At 38.4% G+C, this 23710-nt stretch overlaps 1 protein-coding gene across 2 annotated transcripts in view; it reads right to left on the bottom strand.

The window, feature by feature from the left end:
• Nucleotides 1-23710, bottom strand: part of WWOX (WW domain containing oxidoreductase) — a 531552-nt gene that overhangs the window by 261636 nt on the left and 246206 nt on the right. Inside the window, exon 9 of one of the 2 annotated variants that reach the window (XM_054197834.1) lies at nt 881-22269. The exons of the other annotated variant lie outside the window; for it this stretch is intronic. Within the exon in view, the coding sequence (XP_054053809.1) occupies nt 22219-22269 (51 nt within the window). The 3' untranslated portion in view covers nt 881-22218. Of the gene's footprint in view, nt 1-880; nt 22270-23710 lie in introns of those variants that run through there. 2 annotated transcript variants of the gene reach the window in all.

Genomic DNA, 23710 nt, shown 5'->3' with positions numbered 1-23710 from the left:
ATGGTTTCTTGAAGTTCTTACGTCTGAAAGAATGAACTGATACTCGAAGAAAGCTGAGTCTAGTGAGAAAATGATCTGCTTAAATACCATTCAGTCTCATAAAAGAGTAACTATACAGTAGTTATACCACCATCTAAATTTCCATATTTATAAAAACTGATATAGGTATAATCGGCTAATAACTTCTGCTCCTTCTAATGCACAATAAAATAAGTTTTACTGATCAGCTTTGTGGTTTAACTGCTAATTTGGAGGAGAAGGGGGCGTCTGGAAGGAGAGCAGGGCAAAGGGAGGTTTAGGGGATTTTTTTTTGCTTTCTAAAGAGAAAGGTCCAGGAAGTAATTGTTCCTCTGAGTTCACTTTTTGGATGCTCCAGAGCAATAAATTAAAGACAGGAGTTTTCTTCCTTTCCAAAATAGGACCAAAACATTAACATATTTTAACATGAATATATTTTATGAAGTGAGACCCAATCAGAAAATGTTGGCTTTGTTTCTGTGTCCTGCATTGGGAGCCAGCTAAGTCCAAGAACCAGCTTTAAACATCGACACCAAGGTTTGGCCTGAAAATCACATATTGCTTAATGAAGCATACACTGTACCATATCGTATTGCTTATGATACCAGAAACTATCCAATTATTGGGCAGCTATGCACCTATACAAAGCCTAAAACCCAACTCCATGATTTGTACTTACATAGTAATTCCATGACAGAACGCCTCCTGTAACTATTACCCCACAAATAAGCACAGCTCACGCAACAGTATAATTACCTAAGAATAGAATAAGACACGAGAATAGTGCGGAATACAAACTTGCTCCAAGTAGGGTGGATTGTTGCCTACAGGGAAAGCGAATGGGTTTGCTAAGTAAGAGGACTGAGCACATCACTTCAGAATCTGAGCAATGTGAAAAAATGAACATGTAGTCACATCCTGCACCATGTGGACAAGCCCTGCCAAACACATTATTTATAGAGTGTGTGTATATATAGAGAGAGTATATAGATAGCATATATAAGTATGTATATATAGAAGTGTACATATATAGTGTATAGAAGGATAGAAGTATATATATAGTATCCAGAAGTGTATATACACATGCTATATACACTATTTCTATGTATATATAGAAGTGTGTATATATCCAGAAGAGTGTGTGTGTATATATATACACACAGAAGTGTGTGTGTGTATATGTATATATATACACACGCGCGCACACGTGTGTGTACTTCTGGATAAAGGAATGGCAGAGGCAATTCCGTGGAATCGACCTGACCTGGGAGCCAGTCCCTGGGCTGAGATTGAGCCATCAAAACCTCTTGGTGGCTCCTCCCAAGGCGCTGCACTGCACCCCGGCACCACCAGCAGTCTGTTACTCTGACCAAGCACAGGGCAAAACACACCTTGAAGACAGATGGACTCTCCTGTTTAAGTTTAGTTTCCTGTTTGCTTAAAGCTTTTTGAGCTAAGGAAATGGACTGAAGCCAGAAAGTTTGCTAGTTTGTGTATTTTCAATTAAACAAAAGAACTGTAAATAAACTGGTAATGCCAGGGGATTGAGTGTGCTTAACCTGGGCCTGCTCTGAACCATTTTTTTCCTGCTGCTTAAACTTGGTATTACCCCAAGAAACAAACAAAAACTTTTAGCGAGTAAACAGTGTTCAGTGGCTCTTAGGGGAGTTCCACAAGAGCAACACTGAGAAAGAAGCTGTCATGATTTTGAAGTATCATTGTTCCAGATGGCATTTTTATAATTTTCACAACATCATGTTTTTACTAATACTTAGATATACACAAGTTCAAAAATAAAGCTACATTAAATTACAAAGCCAAGTCCAAGTAATTTTGTTAATTTTCCCCATATTTTCTCCACACTCAAATTAGCTGAATCAAACTCAGCTAATTTAGCATCAGAGCAGTAGCTTCGAAGGTGTATTTCTTAAATAAGATAACATCCAGTCCACACTGTATCTGCAATAAGTAAGAGATCTGTAATGTACGCTTTAAGGAGAGAAAGGCGTGAGAAGATCTGATAAAACTCAGGATACCTAATCTCAAATATATAGAACAAAAGGAGAGTCTTCTTCAATGTATGACACAGACAAGAGTGAACAAGTGAAGGAAGTCAAGAAGAAGTTTTACAATAATATCAAATAGATCCTTATTTCTGTAATGCATATGACTTTGCTTGCATGAATCCTCTGTGTATTTTAAGCCCACAGTTTGCCAAGGGTTCAGTTGGATATTCCCACTCCCCTTCACCCCAGTGCTCTGAGCCATAGCTGACCTGGGATTATATTACAGGCTTTTCTTTTTCTAAACAAAAATTCTGCTCTCACTTAAGAACTACATTTATCAAAAACAAGGAAGAGAGCCTGAATTATCATATTTAGTATGCTATACCATAAATCAAGACATAGTACTCTCATAGAACTCTAAATCACTTTCCTCTGCCACCCACGAAGACCACATAAACCAGGAGCGTTGATCCACAGATAACAGTTACCCATCCAGAAGGTATTTATTGGATTCTCTCCCATCATCCAACCCCATAAAGGTCAAATATGAACTTCCTAATAAAATGTAGAAACAAAAATACAATTACAATTAGAGAATCCCAAAAGCATAAAAACGTACCTACCTCTGAATTGAATTCCAACTACATTAATTGTTTATAATACCTCAACTGAACAAGTGCTTTAACATATTTAAGAGTCGAAGGCTACAATAGCTCAGATTTCCAATCTGATCTCTTCTGCAATTTCTGAGCACAGCAACAAACCAGAAACCCAAATGAAATGCAAAACCTTTTTTTTTCTTCAAAAAATTCTAATAAACTTTACAAATACACATATTTCAGCTGTTCAGACTAAAGACTATTTGCATTTCCTCAACCAAGCATTGACAACGTTGAACAGAAACACAATTTCTGTGAAAATATCATGAATATGGTAGCTATACATTCAACCCAACTACTATCTTTTAGCTGTCTTTATGGCATTAGTCCAGTTCTGCGACACCTGAAAAGAAAGGAAGAGGGTCTCCTTTTTGTGCGTGTTCTTTCCACTGGGAAGACGAAGATTGGTCTGGTTTGGGAGAGCGGTTTAGTACTACCGATAGTTTGGCCCTCCCCCATCTGTGTCATTCCAAACCATACTGAAAGAAGTAAAAATAAAAAGAAAGCTATGCTGAATTTTTCTCAGCAGAAGTGAAGGAGAGGATTATAAATTGTCATGAAAGCTCCCTTGACTTTAAAATTATAGCAGATTTTTCTCTTTTACATCTGAGAACTGCCTTCTCTGCTAATTGGCAATTTGTCCCAATGTTTCATGTTTCCTCTGCTACTCACGCTCTTTCCTATCCCTCCTACTCGACCATTTTCTGTTCTTTCTACCCATCCCTGTATCCCCCCAATTTCTTCACACATCCAACAAATTATCTCCTTCACCCTTTCCCCTGGATACTACCATGAGAAGTTTAAACTAACAAAAAACCCAAGATGAAATGAACATAACAGTTACCTACCATTAGGTAGGTATCATTGTGACTCTTTTTAAAATAAATAAAATTCTAGTATGAGGGATTCTGCTTAAACCTTTGGCATGATAAGAATTTTAATAATTCATGTAGTGAAATGATTGCAAAAATTAAGAACCTTAGTTAGTTTTAGCTTTTTGGTGGAAGTCTCCTTCATCATCCACATGTTTTGTAGTTAGAAATTTCAATTACTGCCTTCAAGAACTTAAATAAGAAATCAAAGGCCAACAAGCAAAATAAAAACAGTCAGTTTAAATGATGTATCGACCAGGGAACCATAAGGTAAATTGAGATATATACACTTACGTTACAAGTAACTCATGGCAGTCACGACTTCTCTTTTCTCGTATAGAATCAATACCTACATGGTTGTGCTTCTTCAAGAGAAGCCAAAGTAAAACATACCCTTTTGGAAGAGATCTTCTTACACGCAGTATAAACAACTGAAGAACAAAGTAGATATTAATAAAATATATATAATGGTTATTTTCACCTTCAGTTAAATGTGCCCTATTTTATAGTGCTGAAATCAAAAAATCCTAAAATAACAACAAATCCCTGGGCATCTACTAACAAGGGTACTATAGAGAGATCTAGAGGCCTCTAATGATTTCCAGAGCACTAGTTTGTGTACCAGCATCAGACTGATGTTTCTGCATTATAAACCTGCAGCCAATCATTCTCATATTGGTTTGGTTTTGTTATGTGTGGTGGGGAGAGTATTATTTTCTATGGCATTAGCACTCCCAGAGCTGAGCCAAGATCAGGTTTCGTTGCTCAGCACAACAGGCCCATGCGCAGAGAGCAGTCGTCCTGCTCCTGCAGGCAGAGACTGCCTCGCATTCACTGTTTCAGAAGGGAAACCCCACTACAGTACCTGTGTCTGTGGTACATGGCAGGTTGCAGCATGGATTAGCACAAGCAACATGTGTCACCCAGAGTCCTATTTGCATCCACCCGGGTGGTAAACAAAGATACCAAGTTTTGACAGCAGATTTAGAGGCAGCTTTTTGCTTATTTTTAGTTAAAGAATAGTATGCATCGGTTAGAACAAATGAAACCTATGAGTGGTGAAGCGTTCCAGAATTTTCCTGTTTAGATCCTCTTGACACACCTTTTCAAGATTACAAGATGTTTCAAGTATTATCATAGAGCAAAGATACATGAAAAAATTCAACTGTTGTCTTCATCATACCAGCAGGCATGACATACTTTTCATGTGTAATCCAAAAAACACAGTAACAACTCACCAAAGCTAATATGTAAAGGCATCTTGGCATGAACCCTGACCAAAACGCACCATTTAAAAACTGCAAGTCAGATAGGCAGGGCTTCTCAAGAGATACATATTTTTTGCAGCCCAAATTCCTCCCCTCCCACACCCTTTCCTACAGAGTTCTCAGCAGCAAAGCAATTTACTCCAGTTACTAGATCTACATCCCTAAGAGCGTTTTTCTTCTCAAAGTCGTTTAGAGGGATGGGTAAACCAGACTAGGTTAAAAACAATAACAAAAAAGAATAATTACAGTGCTGAATTTTCACACAGATAGAACTAAACCTCTTTGCAGGAGGGATTAGTTTGCCATTCCTCTGAGCCCTACGATTTGCAGCGAAGCTGCGCGCCTGGAACTGCGGCAGGGAAATACACGGCTGGCACAAAGACGCCATCTATCCTCAGTGCACAAAAATTCGCGAAACAACCTGATAGCTCATAAAAAAGCAACAAAGGGGTCCAAAGAGCAAAGTCCAGAATAATATTTAAGACAGAAGATTAATTGGTATGCATGATCCCAAACATTCCTGTTATTCCTGAAGAAGAAGTCCCCAAGGAGAGAAGATTACGGAAACTTTCCTGGTGGCTAGGAGAATAAAGATGCTGGCGTTCTCTATAAAGCAACCTGATTCTCAAAGTAATTTTTAATAATCTTTCTAGAAATACTTTCTAAAACCAGGTATTTTTCCTGTCTCACAAAAATAAGAACAACTTTTAAAGATGTTGATTTAAACCCATTTTTAAGAGTTTGCACCTTGTTATTGTTCATCTTTCTTTAGTCGCTGGAAATCATGAATATGTGTTGCACTGTTTTCCCTACATTTAACTCACCCGCAAACGGATGATTTATAGTTCGTGGTTCAATACTACAAAAACATCTCAGTGCGGATTCATCACTAAAAAGAGCTCAACTCTCTCTTTTCCTATATTTTACATCCTGCCTCAGGCTGAAGATCTGGAAAAAAAATTCAAGCACTGAAGCCTCTTACACTGTCAAACAGTTTTCCTATGGTGGTAGTAAATGCCCCAGAGCATGAGTCATTTATAACTTCTCCAGGAACAAACAAACAAAAAATATGTAAGGATATACTCTAGGAAGTTATCTTAACCTCACAAGGGGCAGGTAGGCAGAATGCTCTAGTATGAAGTTTCCACCTATGATGCCTATGACAACAGGAAGAAAATAGAAAATATGGCCAGTCATCGTGTGGTTTCCATCTGAAACATGCTTAAAAGCAGGAGCAGCAGATGGCAGGCAACCTGGGAAGGGATTTTTCTTGCAGTGATTTTTTACAGCGATTGAGTCAATAGGGGTTGTTCAGTTCCCCTTCCTCTCAGCTACAAAAAGATAAATATCCTCCTGCAAACAGAGAAGATGAGATATTGGTTAAAGATGTGTACAGGGCGACAGAGGCAAAATCAGCCAGGCTGGTAATAGCTGTCCTGTACTGCAAGTTCCCTGCGAAGAGCCGTGAAGATACTGGCACAAAAATCTGCACTGCATATTGCTGCGGCATAATTAATTAAGCCTGACAACACCCCTGTGAAATACAATAGGGCTAACCACTAAACCAAATCATCCCTATAAACATCCAAATGTCAGCAAGTGAATTTATGTCAGATTTACTATTCAATCGCAGGGGGGAAAAAAATCACATATAGCTTCAAAAAAAGCACTTTACATTAAGTAAAGCTCTCTTATATTTTTGAATAGTAATAAAGAAATCAAAGGTTTGACAGCCTTTTACAGGGATAACACCTCAGAACATTAGCAGATAAATCTTTGAAGAGGTAAGAAGTATTATCAGGATTTCCAGTTGCAGAACCGGACACTGTACTTGAGAATTCTCTGGGACTATACATAAAATATTGTAACTATTAATTCATCATGACAACCTAAATAATTAAAATAAGCCAAAATCTCATTAATATCAAGATTTTGATAGTTGGATGGGTCAGGCGGTAAGGCAAAATGTACTTTATAGGATATGACGCCTTAGGATCAGGTATCCCTAATAACACACACCGAGACAAACGTAGACATATGTTCCAAAAGTAACTCCAGCTTGGTCCTTTATGACTTTAGCTTGAAGGATTTTATTTTCTGTATAATCTTTAAAGTAGAAGTGCAGTCACTAGCCGCTGGCTGCACTGTTTATCATAAAGTCAGCTCACTTAGTGCTGTCCAATTAAAATAAACTACAGCTGCAATGTATCACTGTTTTTCTAAGTATCTGAAAATATTCCTGCAAAGCCCAACCTCCAAAAATAAAACATAAATGAAAAGCAACAGTTCACTTGGCAACCATCTAGGAGAGGATGTTTTGACATTATTTTCATGTTATTAAATGCACATTTTCCACTTAAAAACAAGAAGCTCCTGTCACAAATGATTTATATTTTAGAATACTTTATATGACATAAGAAAGGCATATAATGGCTTGCTGCTGTAACCTTTTAAAATAAAATATAGGAATACAGACAATATATTTTTTCTTTGATAATTTCTTTGACTATTTTGCTGCTTATTGCGACAGACAGATAATTCAGTGTTAGCCAATGTAATACAGTACTATTAAATAAAATGTCCAAACTCCATCTGACTTCTGACAATATGTTCACTTAATTTTAAATTACTTTCCTTCTATTGGTCTCTTCTTGCTCATGCCTGGAAAAATGACAGACGATAAAACTTTTCTTTATCATCTTTTAACCAACTATGGTTTCAAAGTGGTTTATTTACGTAACTTTGGGAAAACCAGGGTTTGTGTGCTTCATTTCAAGCGTGATGAAAGAACAGCAAATAAAATACAAACTTTTTTTTCTTTGTTACTGACTTTGTTCTAGTTCTTCCAGACATTGCACTTCTAAACTCAGGCTGCCACCAACAGACAGCACACCGACAAGAGAAGGTGATGTTCATCTGCAGCGCACAGACGTGAGGCAGCAGGAAGGCCTCGTTCACCAAACAGCAACTAATCAATCTATACAAAACAAAACCCACGTAACTTTTAGATGTTGTGCAAAGTTCCTGTGCAGAAGATGTCTGGGTAGACAGCACTAGAAAAATTACACAAACATCTCGAAATACCTATAGAAAGCCTATAACTAAAAGAAGATTTTGTGAGGCTGGAGACACACAAATTTTCCTACAGACAATTTCTAAAAGTTAGTCCGTATGTAGATAAAGAACAACACTGCACCTTTAAGAAAATGTTATTTTTCCTGAGGCCCTATCAAGGTAAATTTCATCAGTATTCAAAGAATGAGCAAAGCACTTCAACAATTTATTTCAATAAAAGAAGACTTAGCTGAAAGGAGTATAAATGATGAGAACTTGCTTTAAACTGATTTATTCCCTGCAGCAATAAAAGGAATGTTTCTTCACTCAGCTGTTTAATATGCAAATATGCAGAGCATCCAGCTTCTGACAGCACATCATTAATAAAACCTTGCACTAAGCAGAGCTCCCGATATTTCATCCTGATGAAAATACATGATGATGATTTTAGACTGTATAATTTCAGAGTTGGAACAATGCACTTCCCAGTGATGGAAACTCAGCAATCCGCAGTTCTAGCGTAGATTTTTTAATAAGTTAACCTATTTCTGTAAGAGAGAGACATCTGTTTACAAGAATTGCAAACGTGGAAAAGCTTGTCACCAAGCCCTCTCAACTGGACAAGCTAAACCTTAGTTTGGGAATCAGTACAAAAAGAACCCTGTTGTTTATAGAAGAACACAAGAGTTGATTTCTTTTTTAATCAACTAATTCCTCTCTTATTTACCAAGCTTCACATACTAAAAAAATTCCCTTTACCTGTATTTCTTATCAGCCACTATACAATCTGATACATTTTCAGCAAATGTGGAAATTGATGCTATCCCTTAAAATTAATTAAAGCAAAAAAAAAAAAAAAAAGTCTGCAATTTTACTTCTTTCCCTTAAAATTTATGATGATGAGCTCCTATATTTGATCATGCTGTAGCATTCCACTTCTTCTGTTAACAGCCAAATTAAGTAAGTACACATGCTTTTTTCTTCACTGCTTGTGCTAAAACTCTTAAGACTATTTCCAAAGAAGTTTTAAAAAAGGTTAAAACTATCAACTGTTTGAAATAGGGAAAGGAATATTTGCCAATACTTTGCTCTGAAGTCTTTCCAGTCCAAAGCTGGAAATTGGAAGCTGTACAGAGACGTTAAATTTTTTAAAGCATCCCTTTGTGCAGAATTGATCCTAATGGGCGACACAGAATGTCCATTTCTACGTTGGAATTAATACTTACCCAGACTATGTCGATCACTTTACAACCTGGAAACCTGAGGGGCATTGATTTGGTTGCAACAGTAGGTAACAATTAACAACTTGTTAAAGTCTGGTGGGCTTTTTTTTTGGCTGAAATACGCTGTTCTTTTGCCACTGTAGTGCTAGGTCAAATATAAAGAGACCTCTTGTGCACCGCGAGAACAAAAAAAATTATGACTTTGCGTTTTAATTCAAAAATATTTCTACTATGAATCAATCATTTAGCGTATTTCAAAGAAGTTTGAAGGATTTTCCTTTGAATCGTTTCCCGCTGGGTACCTAGGAAACAAAACATCTTTAGGGCTAAATTTCAGGGGAAGTCTTGCAGGTTTTAGTAAACTTCTCCTAGCCAGTACTTTACGTGTTTCTGTTTTCTGTGCGTGGCAATACTCCCTCATAACTCAAATGGGATTAACCAATTAAACATTTCCCAGTAGTCTCTAAAATAGCTGCTCTTGGCATGTTTTTTGCATGGAACAAACCTCAGCGGGAGGATATGATAGAAATCTTGCACTATTTAAATATAGAATTGGGACATCAAAGAAAGGGTTGTATTGAAATAACATGGATAATTAAGGAAGTGGAGAACAGTAATAACTGATTTACATAAAATGCTAATAAGCCTCTTGACTTGTTCGGCAATTTCTGCTTTAGGCATCGTAACTGCGGGTTCAAATTTGTGTACTAATTTTATTTTAGTATTTTCTATTTCTTCCCTTTTCTCTCCCTATTTTTTAAGCGCTCTATAGCCAGGCCAGTCTCTACCTGGCATCAAACCTTTTTCCCAACAAAACCCCAATGAAATCAGCATCTGAACATAAACTTGTGTAAAAGTTTTGTACGCATTCATACCCACGCATGCATACAAAGCACAAAGTGTAAAGGCCTTTAATTACTTGACTGCATGTGTATGGATTCAGATTGCAGCCCTTCTAGTTTAGCTCACTTTCATGTCATGCTGAATAATGTGTTACAAACAACCAATGACATATGAAAAATGTTAAATGCTCTTCGCAATTACCAGGACTGAAAAACTTTGAAAACAAGTGGAGTGTAATGGGCAGAATGTGTTTCCATGGTGCTACTCGGGTGGGATGATTGGGGCACCGCACCAACGCTATAGGTTATAGCTATTTTATACTGTACCCTTGTGCCATTTGCTTCTGTGAAGAAATTATACGCTCTGAAATTCTTGTTTTATTTTACTCTCCTACTGATCTCTCCTCGCAGTGCTACAGCAGCAGTGGCTTTGAGATGTGAATGTGAATGAGTGTCTGAGCCGTTCCTTCAGGACATGTCTGCGTATTGACCTTCAGCTTACCCTGTTTCCCTGTGAGCCCTCTAAGCATGATCCATCGCTTTCTCAGGCCATTCTCCCTTCACCCCATTGATGGGTTTCAGAGCTACTTAAATTTCAAAGTCCTGATGCGTTGCAGCAGTGGCCAGGGCTCAGCTTTGCTCACTTATAGATTGTACAAGGTCACAGTAAGGGAAGGGGAAAAAAAGCCAGAGCATTTATCAGGATGTATTGCTTTACTTTTTCTATCCATCACAAAGGCGATGATTCTATTTTAGTGAAAATCCATTGAACTCAGATCAAGTCAGATGGCTGTTATCATTGGAAACTCAAGAGCTGTCACACCATAATCGGTACAAATGATGAACACTGAAACGTGGGGCTTGAGGCCGCTTAATGGTCTTTAGTGAATTTTTTTCTGTTGCTTTTTAAACACCACAAAATCACTTTACTTAAGTGATTTCAATTTGAGAATGCTGAGATTTTGTTATGCAAGCAGAGTTGATTCAATTACAGATGATCTGACAGCTATTGTGCGATTAAATGTTTCCTACCAGTGCGCCCTCTCCCCCATGCGCACCCCAGCACAAGCATGTAGGCCACCCATACAATAATCACAATTATTTGCTTCAAAGCTATTCTGATTCTGGTCATCTTCTGTGATACACTTTCCACTTTTAATAGACAATGACACCACGCAATATTAACAGGAACTTCTGCAGCAATATTGCTTTTTATTTTGTGAATGAGCTTCGGTAAAGCTTCCCTGTTCTGGAGCGAAGAGAAAGGGGAAAACAAGTCAAACTTCATTTCTCTTTCTTTTTCTCAAATCACAAATAGTTTAGTGACTGTTACATTTTAATAAAAAATTGAGTCTCTTGACCATACGTAAAGGCACCAGAAAACTTTCACTGCAGAGATATGGAATTAATGGATATTATTCAGTATAATTACAAGTATATTTGCATTGCATCAGAAACACAGCACGGTGGAGTGCAGAGACACAGGGTATCGCCATCCTACTTGACAGAGTTCGTTCTTCCCTGCCGTCCAGGCATGCTGATTATTCTCATACTTAGGCTTCATTCTACTTCCTATCAGTTGTGACAGACTCACCCTCTACTTACTTGTTTTGATTTCATCACATATAAGAAAGACCAGCTATCCCAGGTTCTAGGGGACCTTGACAGATAATTAAAAATGCCTCTCTAATTAAGAGAAAAATAGCAACAGACAACAACTTTGCTCCAGAGAAAAACAAGCCATTCCACAAAATTGTTACTTTCCTACTGAAATCCCATAATAAAATAATTGCCATCCAATTTTTGAAAGTAAAAAAACAACAACCCAACCCTCTTAGCTTCCCACACAAACCCATTCCCCAGACAGATGATTTACAGTACTTATTCAAAATAAACATAGTCAGCTTCACACGTACTAGCAAATCTTTGCCTTCAACACCCCCTCCTCCACCACACCTACAGAATATGGTAGTGGAAAGACATGATTGTTATGTAGGAATGTCCCAAGCTACCTGGAACTCTTTATTGTTTAACACTATGTTTAGATCTTAGGTTTGACCTGCTCCCATAGAGCTACACCACCACGTTTTGAACGAGAAGCATCTCAAACCATACAAGATTTCAGGAGGGAGCAAAGGGACAAAGGACACGACCATTTCCACTGAACGATGAAGACCAGTAGGTATTTATTATTACTATTATTATTAAGCACACATAGCACCTTATAACGAGAAGAGTCAAAGTCTGCTAGTTAACTTGGCAGATTTAAGTCACCTGCCACTGCCATATTCATGAGGCCCGTGTGGCCTCTCCAGTCACTTACGGCAGCTTCAAGGCTGTTCTAGTACAGTTTCTACTTCTAGTGAAGTGCAAAATTGAAAACGGAAATAAACCCAGTGCAAAACAGACTTAAGCCATGCTTCTCACCTGCCTTCTTCCTAGAGCAGGCAGTCTGCTGTGCAAAATGTGCTTGCACATTTTGTAGTGTCGAGCAGGGACTTTGCTGTCTCCAAAACATGTCAAGAGTCACCGGAGTGGAGCGGGGATCACACAGTGAAGATCTCTGTGCATCTGTACATCTAATATAAAGACACATTTCATATTTTTCCTGAACAAAATTTCCCAGCAAAGCCACAGGGAACACGGGCCTGTAGTTTCTCTCTGTTTTCCGCCATCAATGCTTCCAGGAATCTGGAGCAGGCCACAGTGAAGACCATGCACAAACTCTTCAAGAGCCCCTTCAAAACTCCTGCAGAGCGGCATTAATAAGCCTTAGTGTAATGGAGGATCAACCCCTGGGCTCTGTGCTTCAAGAAGCAGAAAATCTGAAAAAGGCTGCTATTATGTCTTCAAATCTTTTTTTATAAACATTAAACCAAATAGAATTTTGGGAAGCCCTACGTTTAAAATAGTATATTTTTCTTTAGTGAGAAAACCACATCTTAACCTTCCGTCTCATAAAAAATGATGATAATTTCTGTGGATATTTTAAATGTACCAAGTAACAATTCACAGACTTTTAGCTGTAGTCACCTGTGCATAAACTACACGCTCAGGGGAGAGCATACAACATAGTAAGAGCTGTGCTATGATCTATTTTGAGCAGCAGTGAAATGTCTTGGGCAAATAACTGATTTCCTCCTATATTATAGGGGATATCCAAAAAGATGTAACTGCTAAAAATATGCTTAAAATGCGAGAAACTTTTTATTGCTCACTGATTTGCGAGATTGATCTAAAATATCCAATTATTATTTTCAAAATGATACATTTGTTTGAAAAGCTAGGCTGGGCGCGCTAGTGCCATCTTGACTCTTTGCTCCCATATTTGGGGCCGGGGCAATGACAGAGCACGGGCTGAGCCAGGGGACTCTGCACATGATCGCCGTTAAGCAGAATAGTATCTTCTTTATTTCCTTCACTTGAACTCTGTTATCGCCCAGGGGACGTCTGAAAAGTAGTGTTGTAGTGTTGTTCAATTATACCAGTAAGGACTAATTTGTCCTTAACAAAATTTCTGATGTCACCTGTTTTTGCAAACAAGATTCTAGCTCTTCTCTGCCTTTTTTTGTCAACTACCTAGGTACCACGCTATTTGCAAAAGAGATGTACAAATCACGCACTTGTATTTTTATTCTTTAAGCCTCTTGCTTCCTAACTTGCCTCAAACTTGTAACGCAGCTTTTTCCTCCCACAAAAGGGAAATATCGTCACCATTTCCAGCAACCCTGGTGTCTTCTGCTGGCGTTTTGGGAGTGCGAGCGGCAGTGGGAGGCACTATTTCACACGGGCCTTTAACTCCTTTGAACATTTCCATCTCCTGCTGTAGGGAGCCAAGAAATGGATATGCTCAGTTCAGGGCATGTGCTTCATAGATCCCACTGTAGCACAGCAAGGCCTGGCTTCTCCAAGTTTAAATGTCACACTGTTTCCCAAAGCACAAGGGCCTATCCAGGTTTTCTTTCTTTTTCCCACAAAGTCAAACTTTTCAAGAATGCAGCTGTAAAAGCCTGAATCTTTCTGGCAAATAGCATATGGGCCCAAATCCTGACAATTCACTTTGAGTACAATTGAAAACTCTCTCTAATTAGCTAATTTAAAAAGAAGGAAAGAAAAAAAAAAGCAAGCAAAACAAACGGAAAGCCTTTAGCTTCTATTTTATATCAACAAAGATGTTTTCGTCATGCTGCTCTTGCAGGTTGTGAATCTTAATTGGCTGATGTCTGTAAAGTGCTCTGAAATCCTGATATGGTATTGAAGTTACCATAGAAATATGTAACGCTTGTCATTGATTCACTAAATACAGTCCATAGAGAAACAGAAATAAAAGACAGAGCATGGATTGTGGAATGAAAATACACACAGCGCCTTCAACACGCTTCAAAAAATGAAACAACAAAAATGTCCCTCTTAAAGAATTTTTGCTGGACACAAAATTCACTGCAACTTCCAGTACCTAAGAGGTGCTTTTCCTTTTCTATGGCTTATAAATCTTTCAGGTATGGATGGCGGCTGCAGCAGGTGATGTAAAAGAGGAGAAAGCCCTGCGTGGCCAGGGAGCACGCTGGAGTGCCACCAGCAGCACGGCAGCCACTCGCAGTCAAAGCAGGCCTGACATTACACGTCCCCATCCCTAATAACAGCTTTATAATCAATTCCATCCACTGGAGATGTCAGCAAGGGAAACAAGGTTATGTGGCAGCAGCTACCATATTTTACCTATCTATATAAATACATTTAAACGTGTCGGAAATAAGGTTAGGGGAGTGACCTTGAGGTAGGGACTTTTAGGCTAGTAACCCTCACACAGCTTTAACCCGAACACTGCAAGCGGGAGGAAAAACAGTGCACAATACCAATACATCTACTATAAACATCCACAGGAAAGAATTAAACCTGTTCAGTGCTTTAACACAGCCCCTGTCTGTGAGCTGGGAATGCTTTTGTAGCGCGCCGCCTCCCAGAGCAGACAAGCTTCTTAATAACTGGATGGTAGGAGAACTGAAGCAAAACTTTTATCTTTAATGTTAAATCTCTCTTTTCAATCCCTAAGCTCCCTGTGAAACAGCACAACAATGCTGCTATTAGGTAAGCAAGGGACAGCATGGATGCAAATCCCTGCTGAATTGCCGTGCCTGCTCCTGAGTCAGCGCGGGGCCTTCCAGCAGCGACCTTGCCAATCAGCACGTCTGGTTTTCCCCATTTCCCACTGGCACAGGGCTCATCTTCTCTCTGAAGAAATCAACCCCAGCATGTGGCACGTCTCCAAATTAGCACCACAAAACCAGGGTGGGGTTTAGAGTCTAATTAGCATTACTGGAAGAGTGTCCATTTTTCAATAACCCCCACAGTACTTAAGCAAAGCAAATTAAAGATTGGGGCCCTGTGAAGTATCGGGTTAGTTTGTAATGTCGGATACTAAGATGCGCGCACCCAGCAGTGCTCCTTGCCAGTTTTGGTTAGCAGAATTGGGGCATGAGCTAGGGATCTGTCAGCGACTAGATGCTAATGTAGCGGTGAAAGGTCATCAAAGCAGGCTGACTTGGAATATCCTGTCGAGGTACTGAAGTCTTTCATTCCCCCACTATCCTTTGTCCCTATCCGGTTTACCTAATAGATGATCCCAACAATTCACATTGGCAGTCCTTTGTAGCGTAATGAACACTATGTGGTCTGATGAATGCAACCACTGCACAGAAAACGTCAGTTCTTTCATTAAGAAAACCTTCCCAAGTTCATTGTATTGAACCAGCGCTCCAGCTATTAGGCTGATACATGACACAGTCAATTCCAGTTACACTTTAAGTGACTATTCATGTTCAGTGAATTCAATTTTTAAAGCTAATTTATATACGTTTAGATATTTACATGCATGCACATTTCTTCCAACTTCTCATATGCCTTTTTTAGAGCTTTCTGGTTTTATAGTAATGGGGAGGGAGAGAGAGGGGATCATATTTCCCAACACATCCTGAAAATGCACAGCTGATGGAAAAGACACTGAAAACCAAATCAGCAGCTTTCTGAGAATATACTTGCATAGAACTCTGAATTACTTGTAGGTAAAATAAATTGCAGCGTATGCATTTATTAATGTTAAATAAAATATCTGCATGAATTTCTTGAAAAAATGACTATTATCATTTCGCATTTATTTCTGCGGACCCAGTAATAGTACCTCCTTGTTTATAGTACTACAATTAGTGGCATATAAACTTTTGAAGTAGGTAATTAAAAAAGTTAAGCTATTGCTGCTACTGAACAGAAAGCATCAGTTCTTTCATTAAGAAAACCTTCCCAAGTTCATCGTATTGAACCAGGACTCCTGCTATTAAGCCGTGCAATGACACAGTCAATGCCTGCTATAGTATCAATTCAATTTAAGCATCTTTTTGTTATTGCTAGCCTTTCTGTACTTTCTTTTAACTGACTTTGTTTATTGATAATTATTAGAGGACCATTGGTTCCAAAATATAGGCATATTTTCATTATACATATCCTCCACAGCCCACAGTAGTACCAGTATTGCCGTATAGATCATGCTGAAGTCCTTGAAGCATTTACAGTGTGCATAGATCATGACACAGTTCTTTAGAAATAAAAAATAAATAAGGTCTCTAATTGCATCATTTGGATATTGAACAACAGGAATCTAGCTTTCCATCCATGTATTCAAAAAGAACAGGCTGTTTACTTCTTTTGAAATATATTGCAAAAATGTTTCCATTTATACGGATATGTTTTAAATTAAACTATCAAGCCTACTTTTCTACATTAAAAAGAATAAAACTATTATATCTTGACTTTACCAGGCTTAACATGCTTGTGGACTAAAGCTCTACTGTTTGGGAAATAAGAATATCTTTCTTAATACTGTATTTTATAAGAGAAATTACAGTTACGGGATGCAGGGACTTTGTGGCTTGATATACTTCGCAAGCGGAGAAGGGGGATGCCCTTCAAAGTTAGAGGGTAATCATTATTGACCTTGTGCATTCAAGACAGCATAGCAGGTTTCTATATAAAGAAACTTACAGAGAGGTCATTGAAAGCACTAGTGAAGAGACATAAAAAAGGAGATAGAGCGTCAGTTCTACAGAATATAGCGTCGGTTAAGCAGGTTAAAAATTTAACGATAAACAGATCGGGGAAGTGAGGACAAAACCAAAAGAACGTTTTCTTTGTAAGTGCCATGCAAATTTATGGTTCTGCATTAAATGCTCATTATCAGTTGAGTAGCCTTTACAATCTAATTATTAACTTTTATAGTTTCTGCAAAGTTTTTTTCTCTTCTATACACAGCATGAGCACTCTGGGGTGTCTGAACAAAGGGACACGTGCTCAGGGCTGGCACTGGGCAGGCGGGGATTTGGGTTCTGGTCTTCCCTCCTTTACTCATTCACAGGGAGTCTGTTCATCTCTCTTTGTTTGAATTTACCTGTCTGCAAAATAGGTACAATAAAACCACCAGGCATCTCCCCGGGGTTATATGACACTTAGTTTGGCACTTCAAAAAGCACACTTAGTAGAGCGTTTTGAAATCATTGAATGAAAAGCATTATGTAAGGAAAAATAAATTACTTTAGTATGATGAGGTTGTTTGGAAACTGTTCAGTTAAAATGCTCCGGTTAGGAATATTAAAACACCTGGGATACACAGTGGATAGCTGTAATACACTTTTTTCTTTCTAACAACATTTTAAAATAAGCTGTAACACAGAAAAGGTCCTATTCACATGTACTTTCTAGTCCAATTTAATTAAATCACAGTCAGTATTATTAGACAGTATTACACACGTTTTCTGTTTTCCCTTCTAGATAAAGAATAAAGAAATTGAAAGAGAAATAGAAAGGAAAAGACTGAGATCTTACTTTTTTACTTTTATAAACAGAAAGAACACAGAAAAGACACAAACCCGCTGCCCTTTCTGTGACTTGTGTTATTTCTCTTCAACCTACAGCCTGGCGGTGGCTGTACAAATGTGGGCCGGTTGGGCAAACCTCTCCTTTCTCTCGGGTCTTTCATCTCAAGAGCACCAGCCTCCCGTGCAGCTGGGAAACGGCCATCTGAATACACTGAAAACCTCCACCAGAAGAGTCAATCATTCTTATTAATAGATGCCCACAGCGTCCTAGAAACAATTCACTCGCGCGGCTGTCCTGCCCCTTAAACTTCCCCTGCCCTGTCAGCCAATAGCACACGGTTTCCCAAAATATGTTTCATTTTCAAGAGATAGATTTATTACAACCCTGTTATCATGTTCATACCCTTCCTGAAAAGATAAAAATAAGAAAGACCTTACAAGAAGATGTTGTAGCAATAGCTAAATCATAAATGTTTGATAAGGAATGGCTAAATCCAGACAAATAACTGTTCAATCCCACTTTGTATTAGGCAGATAAAGTCACACAGGAAATCAATGTGATCTATTGAAATGAAAAAAAGTCCAGCTTAGGGACTGTACGGTATTATAGAATATGTGACATTATAAATGGTCTGCTTCCATAAGTGCTATACAATGAGAAGTTGCATAGTTTTTATTTATTTTTGTGTTTATGAATGTAAAAGCAGGATGTGAAAGTCACTATTTGTCAACAGGGCAAATGTGGGCAGCAGTGAAGTAGGTGAGTATTTATAACCTTTTTATTTTCCCACTCTTGAAGGGAATACATAATCCTCTCTAGGGATAAAAGGATCTTCAGTCACCCACTAGCCCAGGGCTCCTTTTTAGCACAGGCTGACAGATGTGCTAAAATTATAAGTGAAGTGTTGTGATGTTGACTCCTAAAGCAGCGATCATTAAGGTTGAAATTAGTATCCCCTCCCAGCCATTCAAATGTTAAAAAGTTCTGACACCAGGAGTAATTGGACAACTTTACCTAGTGGGGATAGCATTACATTTTATCCTACTGACTTCTTTCTGCCTTTTTCATCCCTGCTCCAATTTAAATGAAGCAAAACAACTTTTTATACATCTTTCACTTACACAAAACAAAACAAAAATCTGCTTATGCAGAAAGACATCTCAAAAGCAGACATATGAGCTCACAACTACACATACAAGTAATATTGTTTAAGGCAATACTATTTCAGCTGACAACAGTATTTTAAATAAGATGCAGTTAAAAAAAAAAGACTGAAGGAAAATATAAACAGATGTCCTAATATGTATTAGCATCTGCTGAAAGAAATCTCATTGGAAAATGTAAAATACACTTTTCTGGCTATATGTACTAATTAGTTACACACAGTGTTAACATACTTTAATCTTTTGAATTAAAAGTTTCACGTGTGCTGTACCTAGGTATACCTGGATATAACTCCAGCAAGTATAGCAGTTGCTATAAATGGCAGTAAGTGCTAAAAGATATAAGCAATCCACACAATTAGATTTCGGGTCGTTTAGATCAGTGTGAAGTAAAAAACATGTTAATGTGCTATACACACTGCCACTTCCTCAAATACTGCTGAGTTTGACACATTAACTAATGGACCATCACCTGAGAAATACTGGATGTGTGCAGATGAATGAAGTCTCAGATTGTCTCTACTGACTCAGACCAAGATTTTGGCAATGACACAAAACCAGCAGTGCCATTGTAGTATTGCACTAGTCTTGTGCTGTGTGTCAAAAGAAAAAAGAAGTATATGATTCAATACAGTTTTCTGATAAATCTTCCTTCTTTATTTTACAAGAAAAACTTAGAATGTATCTCAAGGCCCACATTCTAATATAAAATATAGGAAACATGACTGTGAAACCTTAAAATCAATTAAAATTCAATGTTTGTGAATGCTTAACACTTTGCTATTGAGTTAGATTCAATTTATAAAGGTTGATGAGCACATGTATTTCTGGCAGGAACAAAGTGTTAATACCGTGGCGCCCTCATAGCCCAATACTGTAGATCATAGAATCACAGAATCATAGGATGGTTTGGGTTGGAAGGGACCTTAAAGATCATCTAGTTCCAATCCCCCTGCCCTGGGCAGGGACACCACCCACCAGACCAGGTTGCTCAAAGCCCCAGCCTGGCCTTGAACACCTCCAGGGATGGGGCAGCCACAGCTTCTCTGGGCAACCTGTTCCAGTGTCTCACCACCCTCAGAGTAAAGAATTTCTTCCTAATATCTAATCTAAATCTCCCCCAGTCACCAGCTTCACCAGCCTCACTGAGTCCCATCCTTCATCCTTCACCTGAACTGGGCAGATTGCTCCATCTACACTGGGCTCCTGCCCAGAACTACTACACATCTCCACCAAACTACGCTGGTCTCCTGCAGACACACCTAAACCTCTGCTAGCTACCTCGCTCTGCTTCTTCTCCACTCTGTCGCTCACGTGTCAGGCTACTGGAGACTTACTGGGCTAATGCGCAAATCTTGCTCTAATTAGAGGCGGGAGACAAGCTCACATGCACAACTGTGTTCTGCTCTGGCACCGCACTGCAGCTGGGGTAGCGAGTGCTGAACTCATTGAGAATTTTGATAGTTAATGATTCATTCTCAAGGCACTCGGTGGGCCCTTCTATCTCACATCAGGTCCCTTGCCACTCAACACTACCGAGAACATCGTCTCCAACACTGCACTAGTAGCTGACCCAGCCGGGACAGCCTCTTCCAAATTGCTTTCTCCCCCTTTTAAGGCCACTCAACACTATTAGATGGGGAGCACTAACACAGTCTGCACAGATGCTGTGCAAAAAACAAGGATAAGATTCCTGCCTCTTGGTTTTGAAGATATTCTTGTCTGTTTCTTTCATCTTGAAATTAAGTTTTTTGACTTGTACTTGCTGAGTTCTGCCTCTCTAAGGATGTGGCTGGTCACCTCCCCTTCTGTAGCCTCTTTCAGTGTCACCCATCAGTCCTCTGACTTGCCAGAACCACCAGCTCACCAGAATTTACTGCTCATTCGTGCTCAGATTTCTGTTCTCTATCTGTTTCTGTCTGGTTTGTTGCCAGTTCTTTCTTTTAACTGTAAGACTTTTATCCTACGCACCCACATGAAGGTCCAACCCACAAATATTTCGCCCCTTTTCTCTCTGCTCCTGCACTCATTATGCTGAGCATCTTTGGTAGAAAACTTACTTTTTCACAACAAATTCATCCTTTCTTCCTCTAGTACCGTAGTCTGTCTCTATAGAAACCTTCAGTTTAATCCAGTTTATCCTGATTCTCTATCAACATGTCAATGCTCACCCTAGATCAACTTCAAGATAGTCATTTTCATTGATGACTTCCTAAATTTTCAAACAAGCATTTTCATGCTTTCTTTTATTCTGCTTACAGATCTGCCCACAAGCATTTGCAATATTATCTCGTTATCTTTCTTCATAACCCACATTAAAATTCTCCCTTTCTTTGGTATCTAATCTTTTCTTTGGCATCAAAAAAAATCATGCCTAAAACAGGGCCTACCATATTGATTAATATTATCTCATTATATGCTTGTTCTTTTTATCTATCTGTATCCCTGACTTTTGATTAACACTTAAATTTTAAGCAATATGAACTTGGAACAATCTTTTTGGTTAATTTTGCATATTTATTAATATGGCTGGGTCCTCATCTGTGACTAACAATCCAGGCACTGCACTAACGATAATTATCATCATCTTGTTGTTCCTTCTTTGTTGATATATAAGCATGTAAACTGGATGTTGTTTTCTGGGCAGGACTGCCAGGGATGATTGTTAGGAGTTCTACTTGAAGAAGAAACTCAGGCGCTTTTAGTAATCATTTGCTAACGAAGGGCTGTGGTTTTTTGGTTTTTTTAATGGAAATTAAGGATGGGAAAATTTTTGGAGTAAGGGAAAATGGTTTGGAAAGTACTAATTCGAATGATTTTGTGTTACGTTGTCAGATAAGCAGCATAAATTTTTTTAGGAAACATATTGTAAGAAAAGAAGAATGAATTGCAAATTCTGCTTGTATGTGGATCAACAAGGACACAAGAGGATAACACACCAGAGAGACAGCCAGTCTCCACATAAGAGAGAGAACGTGAAATGCAAACTCTCAGAGACAAATCTACCAAAGATGAGAGAGTTCAAATGCCAGAGGACCCCATTTAAGAATGGCAGCACCAGTATTCTTCTCCCAAATCTTCATGAATTGGAGGAATTAAATTATCTAGTCTGATGCCAGCACTCGGATTAAATTTTAATACATTGCCATGCACTAATTCTATTATTAGGGAATGAAAGGGGAACAGAACATGCAAACACATTACCATGACTGTATAAACTGTATCTTTATTTGGAATAGGAATTACTTTAAGGACATCTGAAGCTCTGTTTTTCTTGCATGAAATCTGGGGTGTGAACCTGAAAAATCAGCAAAAGGGCAAGAAAAGCTTGAAAACAAGCTGATTATGACAGTCCTGTCACGAAGAAAGTAAAAATGCAAATGAAATAGACATTTTCTAAATATAGTTTCATTTATAAATAAGACTTCACATCACAGATTTGTTTATCCTCATTTGGTGATAATTGTTCACAGCAGAATATATCAGAAAATTCTATAATAGGAGCCACAGCCAGGAAATGTTAAATAATTAATCACCCTCCCAGCCACTTGCATTTCTGTTGATATAAATGACCGTATAATTCCAAACCCAATTATCACTACTTAGCCATTCCATTTTGTAGTTAAAATCCCACAAAATTAAAGTGCATCAATTGTTAATGGTAATAGACCAGACAAGGGATTAAAGATTATTTTAATGTTTATTTCCTGTCAGGAGGTTTTTTTGGCAGGAAGCACTATAGACAAAAGGCTACATTAAGATGAGATTCATACAATGTATTTAAATCTACTAACTTCTAAAAACCTTATGGTATAATTACTTGTTTAATCTACTTGTTCCCTGAAGATACCAATGGGGGTTTATCACGCCAACTTCATTATATCTGCTTCACAGAAATCAAAATATTCCCTTTAACTTTGCAAAAAGCAGTCAAGCTTACCATAAACACAATTCTAACAACAACAGACTTGAAAAAGCAATAGACTGTACTAAAATACAAGGGGAAACAGATTACTCTCAGGACTTTTTTGTGTCATATTCTGCTTGGTTTATCCTCCGTAACTACTGGCACTATGTATTTACATACAAGATTTGGTCCTTGTAAAAACACTTGAAACAATCACTTCAATACCAGTGAAACTTCATTAATTACAGAACTTCTTTTTACCTGCTGGAAAATGGTGACTTTTCTCCACTTCTTAGAAAAGTAGTTATGCAAATGCGTTATACAGAGAAACCTCTTAGTTTAGAAATTGCTTTGTTTTCTTAAAATGATTTTTTTTTCTCATAAGGTATTGCCAACCAAACTGATAAAAGTACTTTTTTGCATGAACACAGCGACTAGGACTCCGCAGAACTGGGCGTGAGGGCTGAGGGACCTGGGGAGGGACTCTTAACAGTTTACTGTTTGAATAGGCGGCAAGCGTTGGCTGAATTTTATGTGCTTCAAAAGGTTATACATCTGCATAAAGTTATAGACATGCATCTGTATCTTGGGTCTTTTGTGATGAAACCATCAGATTCCGAGCTGGCAATAACCGTGGCAGTTATTTTAGGCTTACACTCACGTTACTCTACACAGCCTCATTCATTTGATTCTACTCTCTTTTCTGCATAAGCAGAAATCTACACATGGACGAAATATAAAAGCCAAGGGGGAAATATTTGTGTTCTTGTCTACATGCGTTCCCTTCCTTGCCCATTCAGCAATACTATCCAATTCTCCAAAATCTCAGGAC

Source organism: Rissa tridactyla, chromosome 4, assembly GCF_028500815.1.
Source record: "Rissa tridactyla isolate bRisTri1 chromosome 4, bRisTri1.patW.cur.20221130, whole genome shotgun sequence".
Classification (NCBI taxonomy): Eukaryota; Metazoa; Chordata; class Aves; order Charadriiformes; family Laridae; genus Rissa; species Rissa tridactyla.
The sequence above is the reverse complement of the archived record's forward strand: the minus strand, read 5'-3'. Positions and strand labels throughout refer to the sequence as shown.